Below are 17,651 nucleotides of genomic sequence, written 5' to 3'. Positions count from 1 at the left end.
CTCGTAGCCTATTAACTTTCAATACACATGTAACACTGAACTCTTTACTACTGTAAGTTTTCTTTCATTATTTTTGTAACATTTTCTTCTACTTTTCTTTTCTTTTTTCTTTTTCTATTTTTTCCCTTGTATCATGTTAACAGTTCATTTAGATGCATTTTGTGCACTCCATGATGTTTTTTGTTTTGGAATTGCTAAAACTGTATTAAAAATCAATAAAATACAAAAAAAGTGATGTGGGATGGAATTTAAAAATAAAGAGGGATGCGGGATAGGAGAATTTTTAAGGGCGGGATACGGGACGAACTGAATACCTTGGCCATGGTTACCAATTCAGAACACTCATCGTCAATTCTCAACGAGTATCGACTAGCTTGAATTCAAACGTCATCTGGGCTCATTTGTTTTTCGTGTTTGGTTTTTAGGCTGTGACAACATTTTGCCACAAACTTCACTAGTATTGCACTGCCTTGCAGCAGTATTTTCTTCTGTCAAAGAAAATAAAACCAACCGGCTTGAAACGCATCAGCTGAAAAATTCTAACAGCTAGTTAGTTAACATAAACAATAATACACAAAATCAGTAGTCAGCAAAAGGAATGTGTTGCTCAGCATTTTTGCATCAGTGACAAAAGTAGAATATTACTGAAAAGAGTGAAGAGCAGAAAATTGAACCGTGGCCGTTCTCGAGTTATTGTGAAAGCAATCCTCGTTGCCAGGGAACACGTGAAAAGGTTTTCAATTGACGTATCCCCAGGCTAAAAGAAGCTGAAGTTACCATGCATTTCAATGCAGCTCATCACCAAAGTGTCATCGACAACCAATAGAATAAGCACACATTTTCATTTAGTGTATCTCCCATGCGTAATTGGGTAATTTAGGCTGGTTTTAGTCGGCTCAGGCTGCATGTTTACCAGAGAGAAAGTCGTGTAGATATCAGTAGCTTTTGAGAATCAGAAGCTTTTTGATTCGTTTTGCTGCAACTACAAAACCGACCGTTGATTCATATTCTACAGGTTTTCATTACTCGAGATAGGAAGCCATCTGTAGAGAATACCCGAGGTAGGTATGATCTCAGTAGTTTCGATAAATAATGGAAAGACCGCGTTCATGGTTAAATTTCTGAACTTTCAATTCTTCGCAAACTTAGCATGTTACAGGAACTTCACTAGAAGTCTGCTGCTTAGACAACTGAGGTACAAAATATTTAACAGAAAACGGCTTATCTTGAAGCGAGTAATTGACGATGCGGCGTAGTAAAGTTGCGATGCGCGCCTTTGGGAAAAATTTCACAAATATCGTCTTTGCACGCTAAGGCAGCTCCTTGAACCTCTTGAGAGAGCAAGAGACTTCTAGTCCAGGGGATAAGTGTCATTTTAGGAACTAATCGTGCATTTTATGATAAAAGCATAAAACTTGGCACACTAATATTATAAATCATGAGGAATATTTTAAAGATTATAGGCAATCTGGATATGACCTTTTCCGCTTTGTTTCAAGTTGTCGGCCTAACAAAGAATCTGACTGGCGGCCATTTTGAAAACGTCCCCTCCTCCCCTATAATCTTTGAAATGTTCCTGCGGATTTATAGTATTAGTGTGCCAAGTTTCATGCTTTTATCATAAAGTGCACAATACTTTCACTTATCCACTGGACTATTCACACAGTCTATAATATAAATTTCTAAATGTTAGTTGAATAATGCTCAAACAGAAATAACTGTTTAAACAATAATTTTAAACACTTTATAATTATAAAAACGCTGTTAGTACTTGCTTACTTAGGCTTTTTAAGAACACTTTATGTGTACGTTGATGTTTTTTATTTTTTTTTATTTATTTATTTATTTATATTCTAATTTTGGGCGTATATAAATAGCTAATTCGAGAAAGGTTGTCGGAAAAACGCACAGAAGCGCATGCGACAAGTCCGAAATGAGTTCTGGGTATTCAATGGAATTTTGCATATTGGCGTAGAGGAAATGTAGAAGTTTGTATTTTTGCATGTGACGATTTTGTTTTTTCTCTCATGCTGTAGCTTTACATTTACTGTAGCATGTCTTTGAGTTTTGAAAATTCTTTTAAAATTCACGGTGGCTAAAAGTACCTTGTTTCCACATGTCTGAAGAGAAATAAAACGTGCAAATTCGCGTTTGTCCTTTTGCCATCTTATTAGTATTCAGCACGTGCAGTAGCTCTCTACTTCTACCCATACTACTTTTTGGTCTTGTCGCGTGCACTTTTGTGCTTTTGGTTTTCATGTTACGTCATAAAATTCTGAAATCAAAATTCACTAGGCCTACTAAATTTTTGTTGTCATTAGACATAAGATAAACTAAAAATATATCTTTTTGCAAATTTCCAGATCGATAGTGTCATTCGTTTTTTAAACAGAGCATTTTGAATATTTGAGTTATCCGTCGTATGTGACATGCTAAGTGCCGTGACAAAGCTGTTTTGTTTGAAAAAAGGCCTTTCCTTTCCATTTTCAGCAGATTGAACATTTCAGATATAATAAGTGGTGTCAATGTAAAACCGTACTAGCTTATGAGCCAAAGATTGCCGCTGTTGTAAACAAAATTTAGTTCCAGATGGTTTCTCTGACATCACGGCGGCCATATTTGTGTCCCTTGGCAGGACACAGTTATGGCATTTCCATACTAAGATTTATAAATTTTCGTGGAAAGGTTCGGAAAATAGCTCGCGAACGGTACACTGCACAGATCTGAAACTTGGAGAAATTGTTTATCTATTTATCGTCTATAATATTTTAAATTCATAGCTTCTGTAGTTGAATGGTTTCGAATTTATTTTTGGATTGCGTGACAGTGAAAACCACTATATATAATAGGACCCCAACATTTGATAGCCAATCTAGAATCAAAATAAACGCTCTTCCACAGGCAAGAGGCTTCAGTGGCTTTTGACGAAAGGAAAATCGTAGAATTATTTAAAATCAAAAGCAATTGCTAAATTCTTATTGAGTCTTAAATGGCTGCAGTCTTAGTAGTTTTCATATCTTACAAGATAATAAAATTACAAAAAACAGTCTGATGCACGGGACCACGCAACGAAGAATAAAACTGCTTGGCTTGTCTGCTGCCAGATCTCTTGTTTAAGAAATGCTCGTACCAGACGTCACTCTAAGTGTTAATAAAACCAAATTGATTGCAAGGCTGGTACAACGGCAGGAGTGCAAGATTGATCTAGTTTTATAATAAAATTAGTTTATTTCACCACAGATAATATTTCAAAATTATTACTTTTAGGGGCGAAATTCAGATTTACCTCAGCACTGTTGCCAAATGTCTGATCAGTAGCACTGGACTTTTATAACATCTTTCTTCTCTCTGGAATCAATCTTGAGAGGTTGTGGGATCGGACTTACCTTCAAAACTCTATTAAATTACAACCCCCACATGACAGAAGTCAGAAATTATTCATGCCACTCATTTTTAACCGCGAGGAGGGTCGAATGGGTTGCAATTTCAATTTTTAAAATTCTTCAAATTATATATAGCGGAACATGCTACAAACGTGCTTAGAATGTTACCAAAAAAAGCCTGCCTGGCTTTTTTCTGATGACATGACGCCAGCTCAACTCACGGGTTCGTCAAAAGACTTTCTAAATGTAGTTTGAATCTCGTTTCTCTGTGAGCTCGACTTGTAGGTAAGTCTAGTTCGTCATGAAAAACAAAGCTAAGTACAGTATTGTTTCGCTGTGTTTAATTTTGCCTATAGTTCGTAAGAAGCCCACCCTTTCTAGTGGTCCGGTATGACTTTAGAATTACTCCTAAGTAGACTATCGTTGTGTGATCATTAAATGGGGGGGTTAAGGAGGGGGGAGGGAGTCTTACCAAAGAATATGGCATCAAAGTTAGCAACATTAACTCAACTGCTCCAACTGTTTGTTTGCAAATACAGTCATCGCCCACCAACAATCACGTCCATGATTAACAGTTAAGGTAATTTCAGCTCTTAATTGGTCTTCTTTTTTCCAAATCCTGGTGACCCAAGTCCCATTTTCCCAGTGCAAATTTGCCCAAATGCCAGGCTGTCGACCGAGTTAGGCCTGGGTCATATAGCTATTCCCATTCTTACTTGTCAGGCGCGGTCAAGATGGCAGATGCGGGTACTCACAAATTGATAAATATGTATACACCTTTAATTAAAAGGGTACCATACGCATTTCTTCGAATTGAACTAAATAAAAGGCTTCTTTTTTCTGGTAAGTGAGTGATCAAGACGGTTTTCAGGTTGATGATATTTTGTTCGCTGCTTTTTTACTAGTTTATGCTCATGCGATCGACGAACATGGTTGATCAAAGTTTACATGAAAAATTAACATGTTTTTTTTTTTTTTTTAGCTCAGCTGAGCTTAATTATAGCCTTTGTTTATTTCGTTCACAGCCCTTTTGTGTCGACCAAGGAAAATTCACGATGGCTCACGAAGCTTTGCTGTTTTCTGATTCCTTTGATCACATGCTGTTTTGTTGTCTTGGGATTCTTGTATCAGCGTATGCACTTTATGTGGAGACGAGAAAACACAAAGACAGCAAGTACAAGGCTGCCTGTGATCTTGGCGAGAATATGAGCTGTTCACGAGTACTCACATCAAGGTCAGTGAAGTCGTTGAATACAATTGCTCGGCCTGTGGAAATTTGTTTGATGTTAATTATTGTCAAAGCTCTATGATCTATTAATTTAGCGACCACATCGAAAATTCAAAATATCACGGTGGTCGTATTAAGTTAATTGAGATCTACATGGTCGTTCACGAGAATGATTGATAAGCTTTCATAAGCGACCACACATTGAAACATTAGATCTGCTCGCTTACCAGAGCTTTTGGTATTAAGTTAGGTTTCTACTCAGTCTTATGTAAATCACTCTTTTCCAGCGTAAATGACATCTCTTTAGAAATTGTACATGTGATCAAGTAGTACCATATTTTCTTGATTAAACGCCAGACCCCGAAAAAAATAGCGGGTCTTCATGGTGGAGTGGTAAGTCTTTCTGGCATTTTTTGGAGGTGTAATTTATACTTTCGGTATGATGGCAAGATACATACATTTGTAAGACAGAAATGATGATTAAATACCCTTGCTTTATTATGCTTGAATAAACTGCATGAGTCAAATACACACCAGGTCCACCATACCAAGTTTGAAATAAACCGCAGGGGCGTTTAATTGAGAAAACACAGTATTAGTTTTGCTATGAGCGTTGACTAAATACATTAGTCAGAATCTTTGACTGATCATTTTTGAGAGTGTGAGGAGGTTCAATGTTTTATTCAATTGTTTTTCGGCTCAGGGTGAGGGTTTTGATTCAAATACCAAGTGTTTATGCTGGGGATGGTGGTGTGATTTAAAATCCAGGTAACGATCGGTGTTAGTAGATTTCCTCTAGACTAACCTGAGTATCAGGCCTTCCTAAGGGGAGAGGGGGAGGGTAGGGAAGGAAAGAGGAGAGGAAGGCCTGACACAAACGCTTTGATTGGGTCATGTCAAACATCCAGATTCTGGATGTGGCGCTGATTGGGTAATTCACAATGGGCCCTGACGTCACACCACCGGAAATAAAAATTTCATAACGGCGTCTTCAATGAACTGATGTCCACGCGAACGAACATTGAGCGAAAACTTCGCTCGACGTTATTCAGCGTTATTTCAGTGTATTTATGGAAGGCGACGAATTCAAAACGGCTCGTAAAGGAGCTCTACAGTTTTTCCTGGAATAAGACGTAATAGAGGACAGAAATTATGCCTCGAAAGCTGCTTGTGAAACGGAAAGTCGATGTCCTCGGAGTTTTAGCAAAATAAAGGTGACAGGCCTACGTTTGTGACATTTGTACCCTTGCCGTTCTGTGTTAAATTCGGTTTTTCGACGTAATTTGCTTCTCACTTCTTTCTGAGGGGCACTGTTTTATTTAGAGGCATTATGTATTAAATAGAGCCGTAAGATTGTGGCCAAGGAAATGTCTAGAGGTCATTGCATAATTGTCTGCGCTGCGTGGTTTCCTGTTTGTTTCACACTTCTTTGCCACATGTTTTACTAGCTTGTTTTTGCTCAATTCTATTTGTAAGATATACTTTAGACTCTCGAAATTTTCGCCGTGTAAGGACAAGATATATGTTCCGTGAAAACGTTGATTACTTGCATTTTATTGATGCCGGGATCGGCATTATAAATATTGTTGCAAGATGTATTGTGTCTTATCAGTTATATCTTGGTCCGGCTTCGCAAGTGACAACCGGAAATGAATTTGATTGGTTGACGCTTATCACGCCGTGAGGGGTGGAAGACTGGAATTAAAGCCTCTGTGTCAGGCTTTTCTTTCCGTCCGCGCTCCTTCCTTTTCCCCCTACTCCTTAGAAAAGCCTGATACTCAGGCTACCTCTAGACAGACACGGTGATCGTGCCATCTTATTGTCTGGTTGTTTTGGTGTCAAGAAAGGCAATGGAACCTTCTGATTCTATCTCGATTGTAAATTTTATGTGAGGGTTGATGGAATTTAGATGTGAATGGAATTCATCTATGCGTTCCCTTTTTACACATACTGTACGTGGCTGTCATCTACGTACCTAAACCACCATTTGGGAGGGTTAGGGGTCGAAGAGAGAGCCTTTTCTTCGACATGTTCCATGACGAGATTGGCCAAGATTGCGCTCACTGGGGATCCCATTGGACAACCGAAAATTTGTTGGAAATGGTTGCCTTGGAATACATGTATAAAGAAATTGTTGTCGAGGACGAACTGTAGAAGTGCCATGATATTTTGGATGGACAAGCTGGTTCTCTCCGGTAGTGATTGGTCAGAATCCAGTCTCTCTTTAACCACTTTGGTTGCTAGGTGGGTCGGAATGCAAGTAAACAGGACCACGTCAGCTCTGTCTGTCGGGTCTCTGACAAGGTGTGGATCTTTTCAACGAAAGATGCATTGTTTTGAACTGTGTATTTATTATTCTGAAGAGGTGACAAGATGTTGGCGAGGTATTTGGAGGTTATTGTGGGAGATCCAATGACACTCATAATTGGTCTGAGTGAGACGTTCTCCCTTTGTTCACTCGGAAAGTTCATTTAGTTTTTATCACATTCATTACATATTTTAACAGGACGCCGTTGAACATTTGCATTTTTATCTTGCTGAAGAAGGCAACAGTAGTGGCCGAAACGTCCAAAAACAATATTTTTAGCCAGTGTCAACTTATTTATTCGATTTTAAACATGCCTGGCTACAACCCGAACATTTTTTGAGGACTTCTTAATTAAAATGTTGCTAGGAAGTTTGTAAAAAAATGAAACTATGATCATATGTGATCTGTTATGGGGAGCAGTGGAACCTTGATATAATGAAGGGCTATTAGGGACTGGCAAAATACATTCATTAAACTTAGTAGCTTGTTTGCATAACATTTTCCTTTCAATACCCTAGAAGCAAGACTTAATCTCTCAAACTAGCTTACAGTGCAAGACAAGTCCTAAAGCCAAAAGAACCTGTCTTCCATCTATAAGGCTTCATGTTCCATGTTGTCATCAATTTTGGTTCAGTACTGTAAATTGTTTAAAAAAGTTAAATTAAGGCTATTATAATATATACAAATAAAAACCGAACGTTTTTGACTAAAAAGTCATCATCAGGGTCACTTATTTGTGAATAAGTAATTTATTTCATTTTTCGAAAATTTTTTCAATCCGAATCATGAATCATGGTCTTGATTTAAATGTAAGCAGATCATGCTGGCATCGTACTGGACTGACAACTTAAAGATCTTGGCCTGATTTTGAACTGTTACAGTCTATTCACATGTCATACTGTAGTGATGCACCTGACTCTTCCTCAGTAATCTTCATATACCGTCGCTTGCATGGTGTCACTGAAACATATCTAATTGGGTATCAAACATGGAATGTTTGATCGTCAAACATTTGAAGTTTAGCAGACTGTAACACGAACTTTCACTCAAAATGCTCACTAGAACACTGAGTCAAGGCGAAACTCTTTAAACTTGAAGTGATTGAAGTGAACCTGCAAATGCATATCGACACAAATCAGGATCAATTTTTCAGGAGAAGTCTCTATATCCAATCTTTCCGCCATTTCGAAACCTGTATGTGTTGAACTTTCGGCACGAAAGTTGCCGTTACGGTTTGCCAAACTTCAAATGTTTGATGACCAATCATGCCACGTTTGATACCCAAAAAGATCATGGATTGTTTCAGCACACGTGTTCACGCTTAGATGCAAGCGACGGTAGCACACAGCAAAGGGAGAAGCACGCGAGGTGGGGGAGCAGGGGTACCCATCTCTCCCTGCGCTGTACTCCTTGCACTGTATGAAGACGACTGGGGACGAGTCAGGTTACAGACACACAATGTTTTGCTCATGTGTCATTTCTAACTATCCTGGATAGGCTTGGAAAAATTGTGCTCATGCATAAATTGACGATGATAAGCATAGTCTAGCATTTTCAATTCCAATAAGTTCAGTGTTATTTTATGTAACATGACTAACTGTCCTTTTGGTTTTGTATTCAGCTACAGCAAAGGATTTGGAGTGGTGGAGGTCTTACTTGGCAAGGAACACTTTCTTAACATGCCAAACTGTATTTTGGGTATAGTGTTCTATTCCAGCCAGTTAGTCCTTGGTAAGTGCTCAAGTTAAATGTTGGCATGTGAAATTTAGCTTCAAATAATATTACAGCTGTATGTGGCAGAAAATATCCATACCCATACCATATGTATTTTTCTGGAGCTACTTAGGCAGTAGACCTACAGTAAACCCACGTGGGATGTTGGGAGAACACAAGAAAGAAAAGCTTGAAAATTACGACAAAAAGAATTTCTACAAGCTTGGACAAAAATAATTGTCTGTCCATGGGTGACTTTCAATTACTAAAGCTTAACTTGTGCCATGCGCCATTAAAAACAGATAGATTCTGGTAGAGATATCGATGAAACAACTGATGATTACCCTTACTTTTATATGGGAGCCCCCCCCCCCCAAAAAAAAAAAAAAAAAAAAAAAAAAAAAACAGCAAAAATCCCACACTGTGGTAAAGATATATGCTTTAATCTTGAATGTGTTACGATGGCTGCATAAGTTACCACTGCTTTAAGATGCTGAACAAACTTTTATTTTCGATGTGCATGGGTTTGCAATCTATTATGTTAATGCTTGAAACATGAGCAAGAGGAAATACTATCCCATGGGCAGAAAGTCGAGAAATAAGAATTATAGTAGTTAACAGAAAAAAGGCTCAATGGGCTGCTAGTGCTACAAGCATTCATAAAAGCATTCAAATAACAATGGACCAATCAGAGTTTTTATGTTTGTGCGTTTTTTTCCCTTTCTCTCGATGTCTTTAAAACTGAAATCTAGGATTTTTTGGGGGGTGCTATATAGTGAAAACCGCTGGAAGAAAATCATAGTAAGTTAGTACTAGTTGTTTACAAAATGATTTAATTTTAGTCCACTCAACTGTTCAACAGTACTTTATTATTTTAACATTAAAAAAGTACATACCGGTACATTGTGTATGAACAAAGAAATGTATCGTTGCATAAATTAAGGGTCCTATATATTATAAGCGAAAACATTTCTTTGAAGTAAAGGTATTCCACTCTAAATAAACACGGTAAAATGTATCGCGTATACGTCAGAGTTAATTCATATACAAGATATATACTAGAGAAAACTGGGGAAAACAAAAGTGATTAATCATGTGAATTTACAGTACATTGTACAAACCATTAGATATCACGCTGAGTATTTTACATGAAGATTTTCATGCCTGTTAGAACGTGATACATTCCATTTTGATTTAGATTACAACTAACCAAGTTTGTATTTTAAACAAAATATACACAAGGAAAGCTATAAAATAAGAGTAATAGTCGATTGATTCTATGAACGAAAAGTAAGAAAAAAGTAGTTGCTCTGATAGCAATCTTCTTGGGCTAATTCAGTCTGTGCCATTTTTACAATGTAATGACATTCAGGATGCCCTCTAAGGGTGTTTCTGATGTCGTTTTGTCACTCGTTTCCAACCCACCTGTCGCCTATGTGGCGAGGGAAACGTTGTCACTGTTACAAATATACACCTTTTCAGTGCTAGCTTCTGTCGGCTTTAGGTGCTTTGGAACAAGATTGTCGCTACATTTTTAGCAATTTTAAAGCAATGTCGCCTGTCGTCAAAACCTTGGGGACCGTTCATTTTTTATGGGGTAGGGGGGGGGGGGCTGGTGGGATTTGATAGATAGTCACTGTTATATATAATGACCCCCCCTTCTTCATCGAAATTTTTTACCTGACCCCCCCTCAAAATCCAATTTTTTTTCGATGACCCCCCCCCCCAAAAAAAAAAATTACAAAAAAAAAATTAAAGTGAAAATAAAATATATCGAGCCTTGTGCCTAAAGAATGTATCAGTGTACTGAAAAATCACATCCCCAAATAGCTGGCATAGCCTCAACTGTTTATTTGTGGATGCCGTCTGTTAATATGGGTTCTCTGCATTTGTAACCAATAAGCTGTTGGTTTGATTTAATGGCGTTTGGTACATAACAAAGTAGGGGGGTCCGGGGGCATGCTCCCCCGGGAAAATTTGAATTTTCAGAACCTCGGGAATGTCATTTTGGGCATTCTTGCAAGATTTTTTTTCTTACAGAAGCCTCTTTACAACGCTTAAAAGTAAAATTATTTTTAGTGACCCCCCCCCCCCCTTACAGGCCATATTTTTTTGGCTGACCCCCCCTTTGAAGCCAAATTTTTTTGGATGCCCCCCCTCAATTCCCACCAGCCCCCCCCCCCTACCTCATAAAAAATGAACTGTCCCTTGGAAGACCTCATTCAGGGCAGTCACTGTTTTTCGCTGGCTTCCGCGAGCTTTCTCCGCTGATGCAGAATTGAACCAAAGTCGAGTGGCTTTAGGATGTCCTCATACAAAAACGCGAGTTGCTCCTCGTTAAGGTTTTTAGCAGCAGGTGTGAGTCGCTCATCGCCTTGTATCCTGGAACGATCAGTAAAAGCGCTAGCTGAGCTGGGAATACGTTTACGGGTCTGTGCTGCACTGTATTTTAGACCACTCAGATAATTCACTAGACGTCCCAATTGGGAACAGCGGCGGGCTGGCTCTAACTGTTGTACTGTCAGTGGTTTTAATTTTTCTTCTTTGTTGTGGATTTTGGCCGTTTTAGGCTGGAATGATCTCTGCTTTTCCTGCATCTCCAATTCCCGAAAAATTGCTGACAAGTTGGGGAAATTCTCCACATGAATTACAACACTCATGGCTTGGATTGTCTCTTGGATTATTTTTTCTTTACAGCTGGTCTATAATCTTTCTCTCAGAAAAAAAATGATTTGAGTTTTGAGATGCCCCTCTTTTATTGAGGGGTAAAAGAAAACCTTCATTTTACAAATTTAATTTTCGTCTAATTTCTCCTTACACTTTCGATATATTGTCAAACATCTTGGTAAAGAGAATTAAGAAATGCCTCAGTTGAAAAGGTACGTCTGTCGTTGAATTCCTTTTACGACATTGTTGACTATAACTACGACATTGACATCAAAAACTACGACGTTGACAACAATATTTATGACGTTGACAACAATATTTATGACGTTGACAAATATTTATGACGTTGACGACTGCTATCTATAGGTTACGATCAAAAACCAAAACCTATTGACGCCACACAAGCCGAGATTGAGAAAGATCGCATAAATATAGCACCAACACAGACGTCATTGAAGTAAAGCCCTTTCACTGACTTCATAAAAATATAACACCTACGTTGACGTAATTGAAATATGAAACCTGCACTGACGTCATTGAATTGAAACACCTACGCTGACGTAATTGAAATATGAAACCTGCACTGACGTCATTGAATTGAACCCTCGCTCGTTGGGCCTCCCGTCGTTTGCCTCCCGTGCCCCTCGTCGGCACCTCGCTGACGTATGAAATGAAACCTGCACTGACGTCGTTAAATTGAAACACCTACGCTGACGTAATTGAAATATGAAACCTGCACTGACGTCGTAAATATAGCACCTACACTGACGTCATTGAAAATATAACACCTACACTGACGTCATTGAATTGTAACATCTACAGTGACGCCATTGAAAGATCGCACCTACACTGACGTCAGTGAAATATAACACCTACACTGACGTCATTTGAACGTATAACACCGTTGCTGACTGACGTCAATGACGTATTTTTAGTGAATGTCAGTGAACTTGCAATCTATCTCCTGCCATGACGTCATAAATATCGCCCAGGTAGCGGTAAATTCGACCTTAGTGAGCCAGCCATTTTTTGGGTCTGGCGATAATTTAATATAGGTATTTTTAATCATTTTTGACTAGCTCACCATTTTTTGTCATTTATACTAAAATTTCACTGAGTTAAAAGGAAAATTTAACAAAGATATCGAGATGTTGATAATCTGAGGGGAGGAAATTAGAGGTTACATTATCAAACATTTCATTTCACATAGCCAGCAAGCCGGGAAACTGTGATTTGCCCAGCCTACGAGCAATGACGGATTTCAGCGATTTGAAACAGCCATGATTTCAAATCAGAACTTAAACGTATTAGAAGGAATGGCGACACTTTTCCATTGCGCGTGATCGATCATTTTGGTGAGGATGGTTTTCGTCCGTGTTTTTTGGGCGCGGAATACATTAAGGGGCGTGACGTCATAGGGTATTGTCTTAATAAAATGCTCCTCCTTCACCTCGTCCAATGTGGAACCGATGTGAAGTCCATGTGGGCCGATGTGGGAGCAGGGATGGTGCAGTTGTGAGAGCGCTCGCCTCCTACCAGTGTGCCCTGGTTGAATTCCCGGACCTGCTGGCGTTGGTTCTCGTCTTTGTTCTAGTGGATAAAAGTTTTCCGGTTTTCAGTTTCTCCCTCTCCAAAAACCAACACTTTTAAATTCCAATTTGATCGGGAATAGAGGGTAAATAGCCACCCTGTGGAAATGCCACTGAAAATTCCCATTCATTTTTTTTTATTTTATCCTTTACTGTACCATACATTCATTAGTTAACAAGATACAATGGAACCTCGATTTAAAGAACCTCTATATAACGAAGTCCTCGGTTTAACGAACGATATCGTCTAGCCCGGTCAAAATTACAGTGAAATGTATGGAACAGTACCTCGATTTAACGAACCCCGATAACGAAAACGAAATCCTCGTTATAACGCACACAATCCGGGAGTCAGACGTAAAATGTACCCCGGTTTAACGAATTGTAGTCAACAAGCGACAAAAGATTAATGTATAACAGACCAACAAAGATTAAAATACTTTAAACCTGTAACTGGAGAACAACTTCAAAGACGTATGGCCATATCTATGTGGATATTTGACATTAATAACATAAGTTGTTTGATAGTCGTTCAGATCAGTAGATGCTGGCTAGTGCAACGTAACAGCATGAAAACAATGTTTAACTGTACCTCGATATAAAGAACATTTTGGTTGTCTTTCCGCAAATTCGTTGTATCGAGGTTTTTGATATAACGAACCCTCGATATAACGAACAAATTTCCCCAGTCCCATTTCTTTTCGTTAAATCGAGTTTTCACTGTATTTGATTCAGTTAATTTACGGCCTTTGACTACTTTTTAATCAGCAAGTTTGATTTGCCAATTAAACTCGAAACGTGCAACTGGTGTGAAATGAAACATCTTGCATTGTGATTAGGTAACTGAATCAAATGGAACCCATTAGAAAACAGACAGAAATATGTCACAAACTACTGAAAAAGACGTGTATCAATGTGTAAATAACCGGTTCCCCTGGTCAATCTTCACGATTGAACTAGCTTTACTTTTATACTACTTTATTTTTGTCAAGGGACCCGTAGGATGAACATGACTCTGTTTTCTAAATTTCATAAAAGATATGGCGGATACTATCATTGAATAATATTTTTACTGTTTTGTTCTAGGTATCTTGTCCTTTTCATGGATTCCAGCCATACTGTTCATGACGTCAGTGGTGTCCTGTGTTGGTTCAGCGTATCTCGCCTTTATACTCTTCTTTGTGTTAAAAGATCTTTGTCTGGTCTGCATAGCAACTTATGTGGTTAATGGTGCGTTATTGTACTTGAATTATCACAGGTATTTTGCTTAGACCTGATGAACATCCCAAGAATTTACATTGTATCACTGCTGTCATCCATAAGAACTTTAAATTTATTTCTTTTAACTTGCTGTAGATTGTCAGTAACATAGATAAGGCAGTCTTAAAGCTTTCTGTACCTGTAGGTTAAAAATATTGCCATTTATATTAAATTAATGACTAAATCGGGTTACATTTTATTTCTATACATTCTAAAAATAGATAAATTGATTTTTTAACTAACACGGGTTACCTGAATAGACTATAGAGCGTTTCCATATGACGTCACGGCAGCCGGAACGGCGGCCATATTGGTGTTCAAAATTAAAGGAACGGCGGCCATATTGGTGTTCAAAAACAAAGGAACGGCGGCCAAATTGGTGCACCAAGCCATCCCTCCGGGAATCAAACTCTATTTTTATGCAAAAATAATCTTTTGTTTTAGTAAACCATAATGGCTGCTGGTCACGTGAGTGAAAACGCTCTATATTAATATAATATAATAATATAAGTTATTTAGACTAATATAAATAGTTTTAGACTCGTAAAAACAAAAATTTAAAAAGCACTTATGAAAGAGAAATCCAAAGTTTATCCCTGTATTAAAGATGCCCTGACATGAAGAGAGTAAAAGTGAGATACCTAGACTACCTACGCGTGAATTTATTGCATGGTAATGAAATAACGGTATGAACAACAGAATATTACAGTTCGTAAGATAGCGTGGTGTTGAGCAGTGGTCGCTATAGACTACATTGGAATCCCGTTTTTCTCGAACCTCCCGATAATTCGAACCAGAAATCGTTTTCTTCTAAGTCGAACATTGCAATATCACTGACGATTTCTCTTGATTTCAGGAACTTCTGACCATTGCAATTTTTATTTCCCTGTATCTGGAGGTTCAAGATATCGGGATTCCTTTGTATCAGTTGCTTGAAAACTCAGAAAAATCCAAATACTCCTAGAATGTCAAGTCGAATAAAATCGAGAATTGTGCCTTTGCGTGACACTTACAACCCCAAAGAGGAATGCGTTACAAATGCTTGATTTAGATTACTACTGGTGTAACCACCGCAGTCAATGAATTGGCCAACTTCATTCGGTGGCATGCAGCCATACAGCACACCAGATGCCAGCGTGCACCGCGCATTTTCTAGGGATAGTTTCACAGGACAACATCAGTCTACTTCATCTGCATGTTTCAGGTCCGTGTAGAACCTTCTTACTGGGCAATAAAGTGGTTTAAGTTCTCAATTTGTTGTGTTTGGTTGTATTTTCCTTTCTGAAAGGATAAAAACATGTGGTCCGAGTCGTAAAAATGACCACTGTATATGAAATGGAGGCTTCTCGCGGAACACCCGTCCATTTTATTTGCAGGTCTGCCTGTGAAAACTGTTTTTGGGCAATAAAAGTAGAAGTTGTTCTTGTTTTTTTACTCAATGCGGTGAAAGTAAGGGCCGAGTATTCTATCAATATTGTATACGTAGTTGAAGTGAACTACCGACCGCGGACTTTTTGTGAAAATTGTGATTTTATATTCTCAAAGAACATTGTTTTTTAAACTGCGATGAATGATGAATTGGATTCATCTGGCTTAACGGAAATGCGGGATAATCTCTAATTCGACATTGCTGGAAACGGCAAGGATTTGTTTTAGTCAACCCTGCTGTAGTACATTTATAGATGTATATGTATGGTATTGTCATGAGGAGGCAGTTCATTGGTTAACTGGTTGCTGCCCACCCCCCACAGGTCGTGTGTTATTGTAGAGTTTGATGACTCGGTACTTTCACTTTCAAGTTGTCTGTTTCCTTTCTGATTTTTATCTTGCTTTTTTTTTGGAAAAAAAGAAAGAATGTAAACTAGTACCCTCTCTTAATTGTGTAGTAATGTATTTCACGAAACAAGAGATCGAAAGGGAGACTGTTCGCAAACTAACTGATACTTTAATTGGAGCATATACTAAGAAAGTACAAGATAATGGACTTAGTCACGTACAAAGCAACAAAAATGTCAACTGTTGGTAGAGGAATGACACTTCAATGAAGCAAGCATGCAATTTTACTTCACATATCTGTGCAAAAACCTTAAAATAGAAACATTTTTAACAACTTACAGTCATATAGTGTTACACGATCCCAAATAATTGACCTCGTAATACGAAACGGGGGAAACCCCTAAAAAGAGTCAAAATAAAATAATGGTGAAAACCTTGCAAGCTAGTAGCATATATTGAAATAAATTGAGCCTAAGTTATAGCCATGAACCCAAACAAAACCTACGCAGGCTATAGCCATTAAGACTACATTCAGGCATCCATCTTACAAAACAAACTTACTGTATCTCAGCTGTATCTTTACAGTATTTCTAGATACTACTGATTGTTACTTTTGGTTCTTGTATTCTCCACGAGCTGATGATATAATGTACAGTTTACAGTTCATCTCGTCCAGTTCCGGCCAGTGCAGGGTATTCTTGGAGAAATCCTTTGAGAGCCTTTGCGCGGTAGAAGCTGGAAATATGTTCCTTGTCTTTCTCCGCCAGGTTACGTTCTTCAAAGCGAACAACGGCCTCGGATCCATAAGTAATGAAAAGAAACTGCTTTCTGCGTTGTTCTTCGATTTTTCTTGGCGAGAATTTAAATTCCAATTCAAAGAAAACGTAAGCTAAATCTATGGTGGAATCTTCGCGTCTAGAAGTGATTGTCCTCCCATAAACAACCTTTCCAGGGCCCCCTTTATCAAAATTTAAATTCTCTGACCACGGCTTGATTGACTCCACCGCTATACTTCCCGTCCGCGATTTCCTCCTCTATATCCGTTGGAATCTTGTGACGTGATGATATTCTGCCGACGACCGTTTCAAAGTCTGCCTCTTTGATTTTTGTCATGATCTTACAATGAACTTTCTCTTTGTACTTGTCGAAAGTTAGTCCTCTCACGAGTTCTTCCGCGGCCGTGAGATCTGCGGTTTTGACAGACTCTGAACTGAAAGTGTCTACCAACAATTTACCAACAGCTAAAGCAGTGCTTAACGAGCCAGCGCATTGTTTCACTGAGAAGTTAAGGACCTGAAGGACAACGAATAACAGCAACACAGTCCCGACATGAGGCATTTTGTGGTGAAAATGCTGCTTCCAAACCTGGTCTGTGCAAATAAAGGTATTAACTTTGCTGCTTCTTTGCTGCTTTGCTGCTTTGCAGCTCTCTGCTTAGCGTGTCTTTTTCCTATTGGTTTGGCCGGTCTGTCAACATCGCTCATGCAAGGGAAAGTCCCTACTTATAACCTTGTAATCTTTCAATATCATTTAGCATTTAAATTGGCAATTAGCCAGATGACAGTTACGAAAATGTCGCTATTTCTACTGTGTTATTAATCGTATCTTTTTTTTCGAGGTTTCTTTCCTCTGAGGGCTGCTAGCGTGTTGCTGAGGTTAGGTTAATTAGTAAGAACCCGTAAGGGAGCAACGCGAAGAGCGGCGAGTGGAAACAGGCCGCAACAGGT

General features: G+C 38.5%; 1 protein-coding gene and 1 pseudogene across 2 annotated transcripts; one reads left to right on the top strand and one right to left on the bottom strand.

The window, feature by feature from the left end:
• The first annotated feature begins 906 nt into the window (after positions 1–906).
• On the top strand, positions 907–15,401 carry LOC144660249 (vitamin K epoxide reductase complex subunit 1-like). Of its 2 annotated transcripts, none has more exons than XM_078520852.1 (4): positions 907–1,061; positions 4,409–4,617; positions 8,541–8,650; positions 13,975–15,401. In XM_078520852.1, the coding sequence occupies exons 2-4, from the start codon at positions 4,439–4,441 to the stop codon at positions 14,157–14,159; spliced, it is 474 nt and encodes a 157-aa protein (XP_078376978.1). In that variant the 5' UTR covers positions 907–1,061; positions 4,409–4,438; the 3' UTR covers positions 14,160–15,401. The 2 variants fall into 2 exon arrangements, with proteins under 2 accessions (XP_078376978.1, XP_078376977.1); XM_078520851.1 differs by lacking the exon at positions 907–1,061 and adding an exon at positions 4,108–4,226.
• A 680-nt stretch (positions 15,402–16,081) lies between these two features.
• On the bottom strand, positions 16,082–17,369 carry LOC144661199 (uncharacterized; annotated as a pseudogene).
• Positions 17,370–17,651: the final 282 nt, after the last annotated feature.

The sequence above is a fragment of the Oculina patagonica genome, chromosome 7 (assembly GCF_052425735.1).
Source record: "Oculina patagonica isolate OP01 chromosome 7, crgOcupat, whole genome shotgun sequence".
In the NCBI taxonomy this organism is placed as follows: domain Eukaryota; kingdom Metazoa; phylum Cnidaria; class Anthozoa; order Scleractinia; family Oculinidae; genus Oculina; species Oculina patagonica.
The sequence above is the reverse complement of the archived record's forward strand: the minus strand, read 5'-3'. Positions and strand labels throughout refer to the sequence as shown.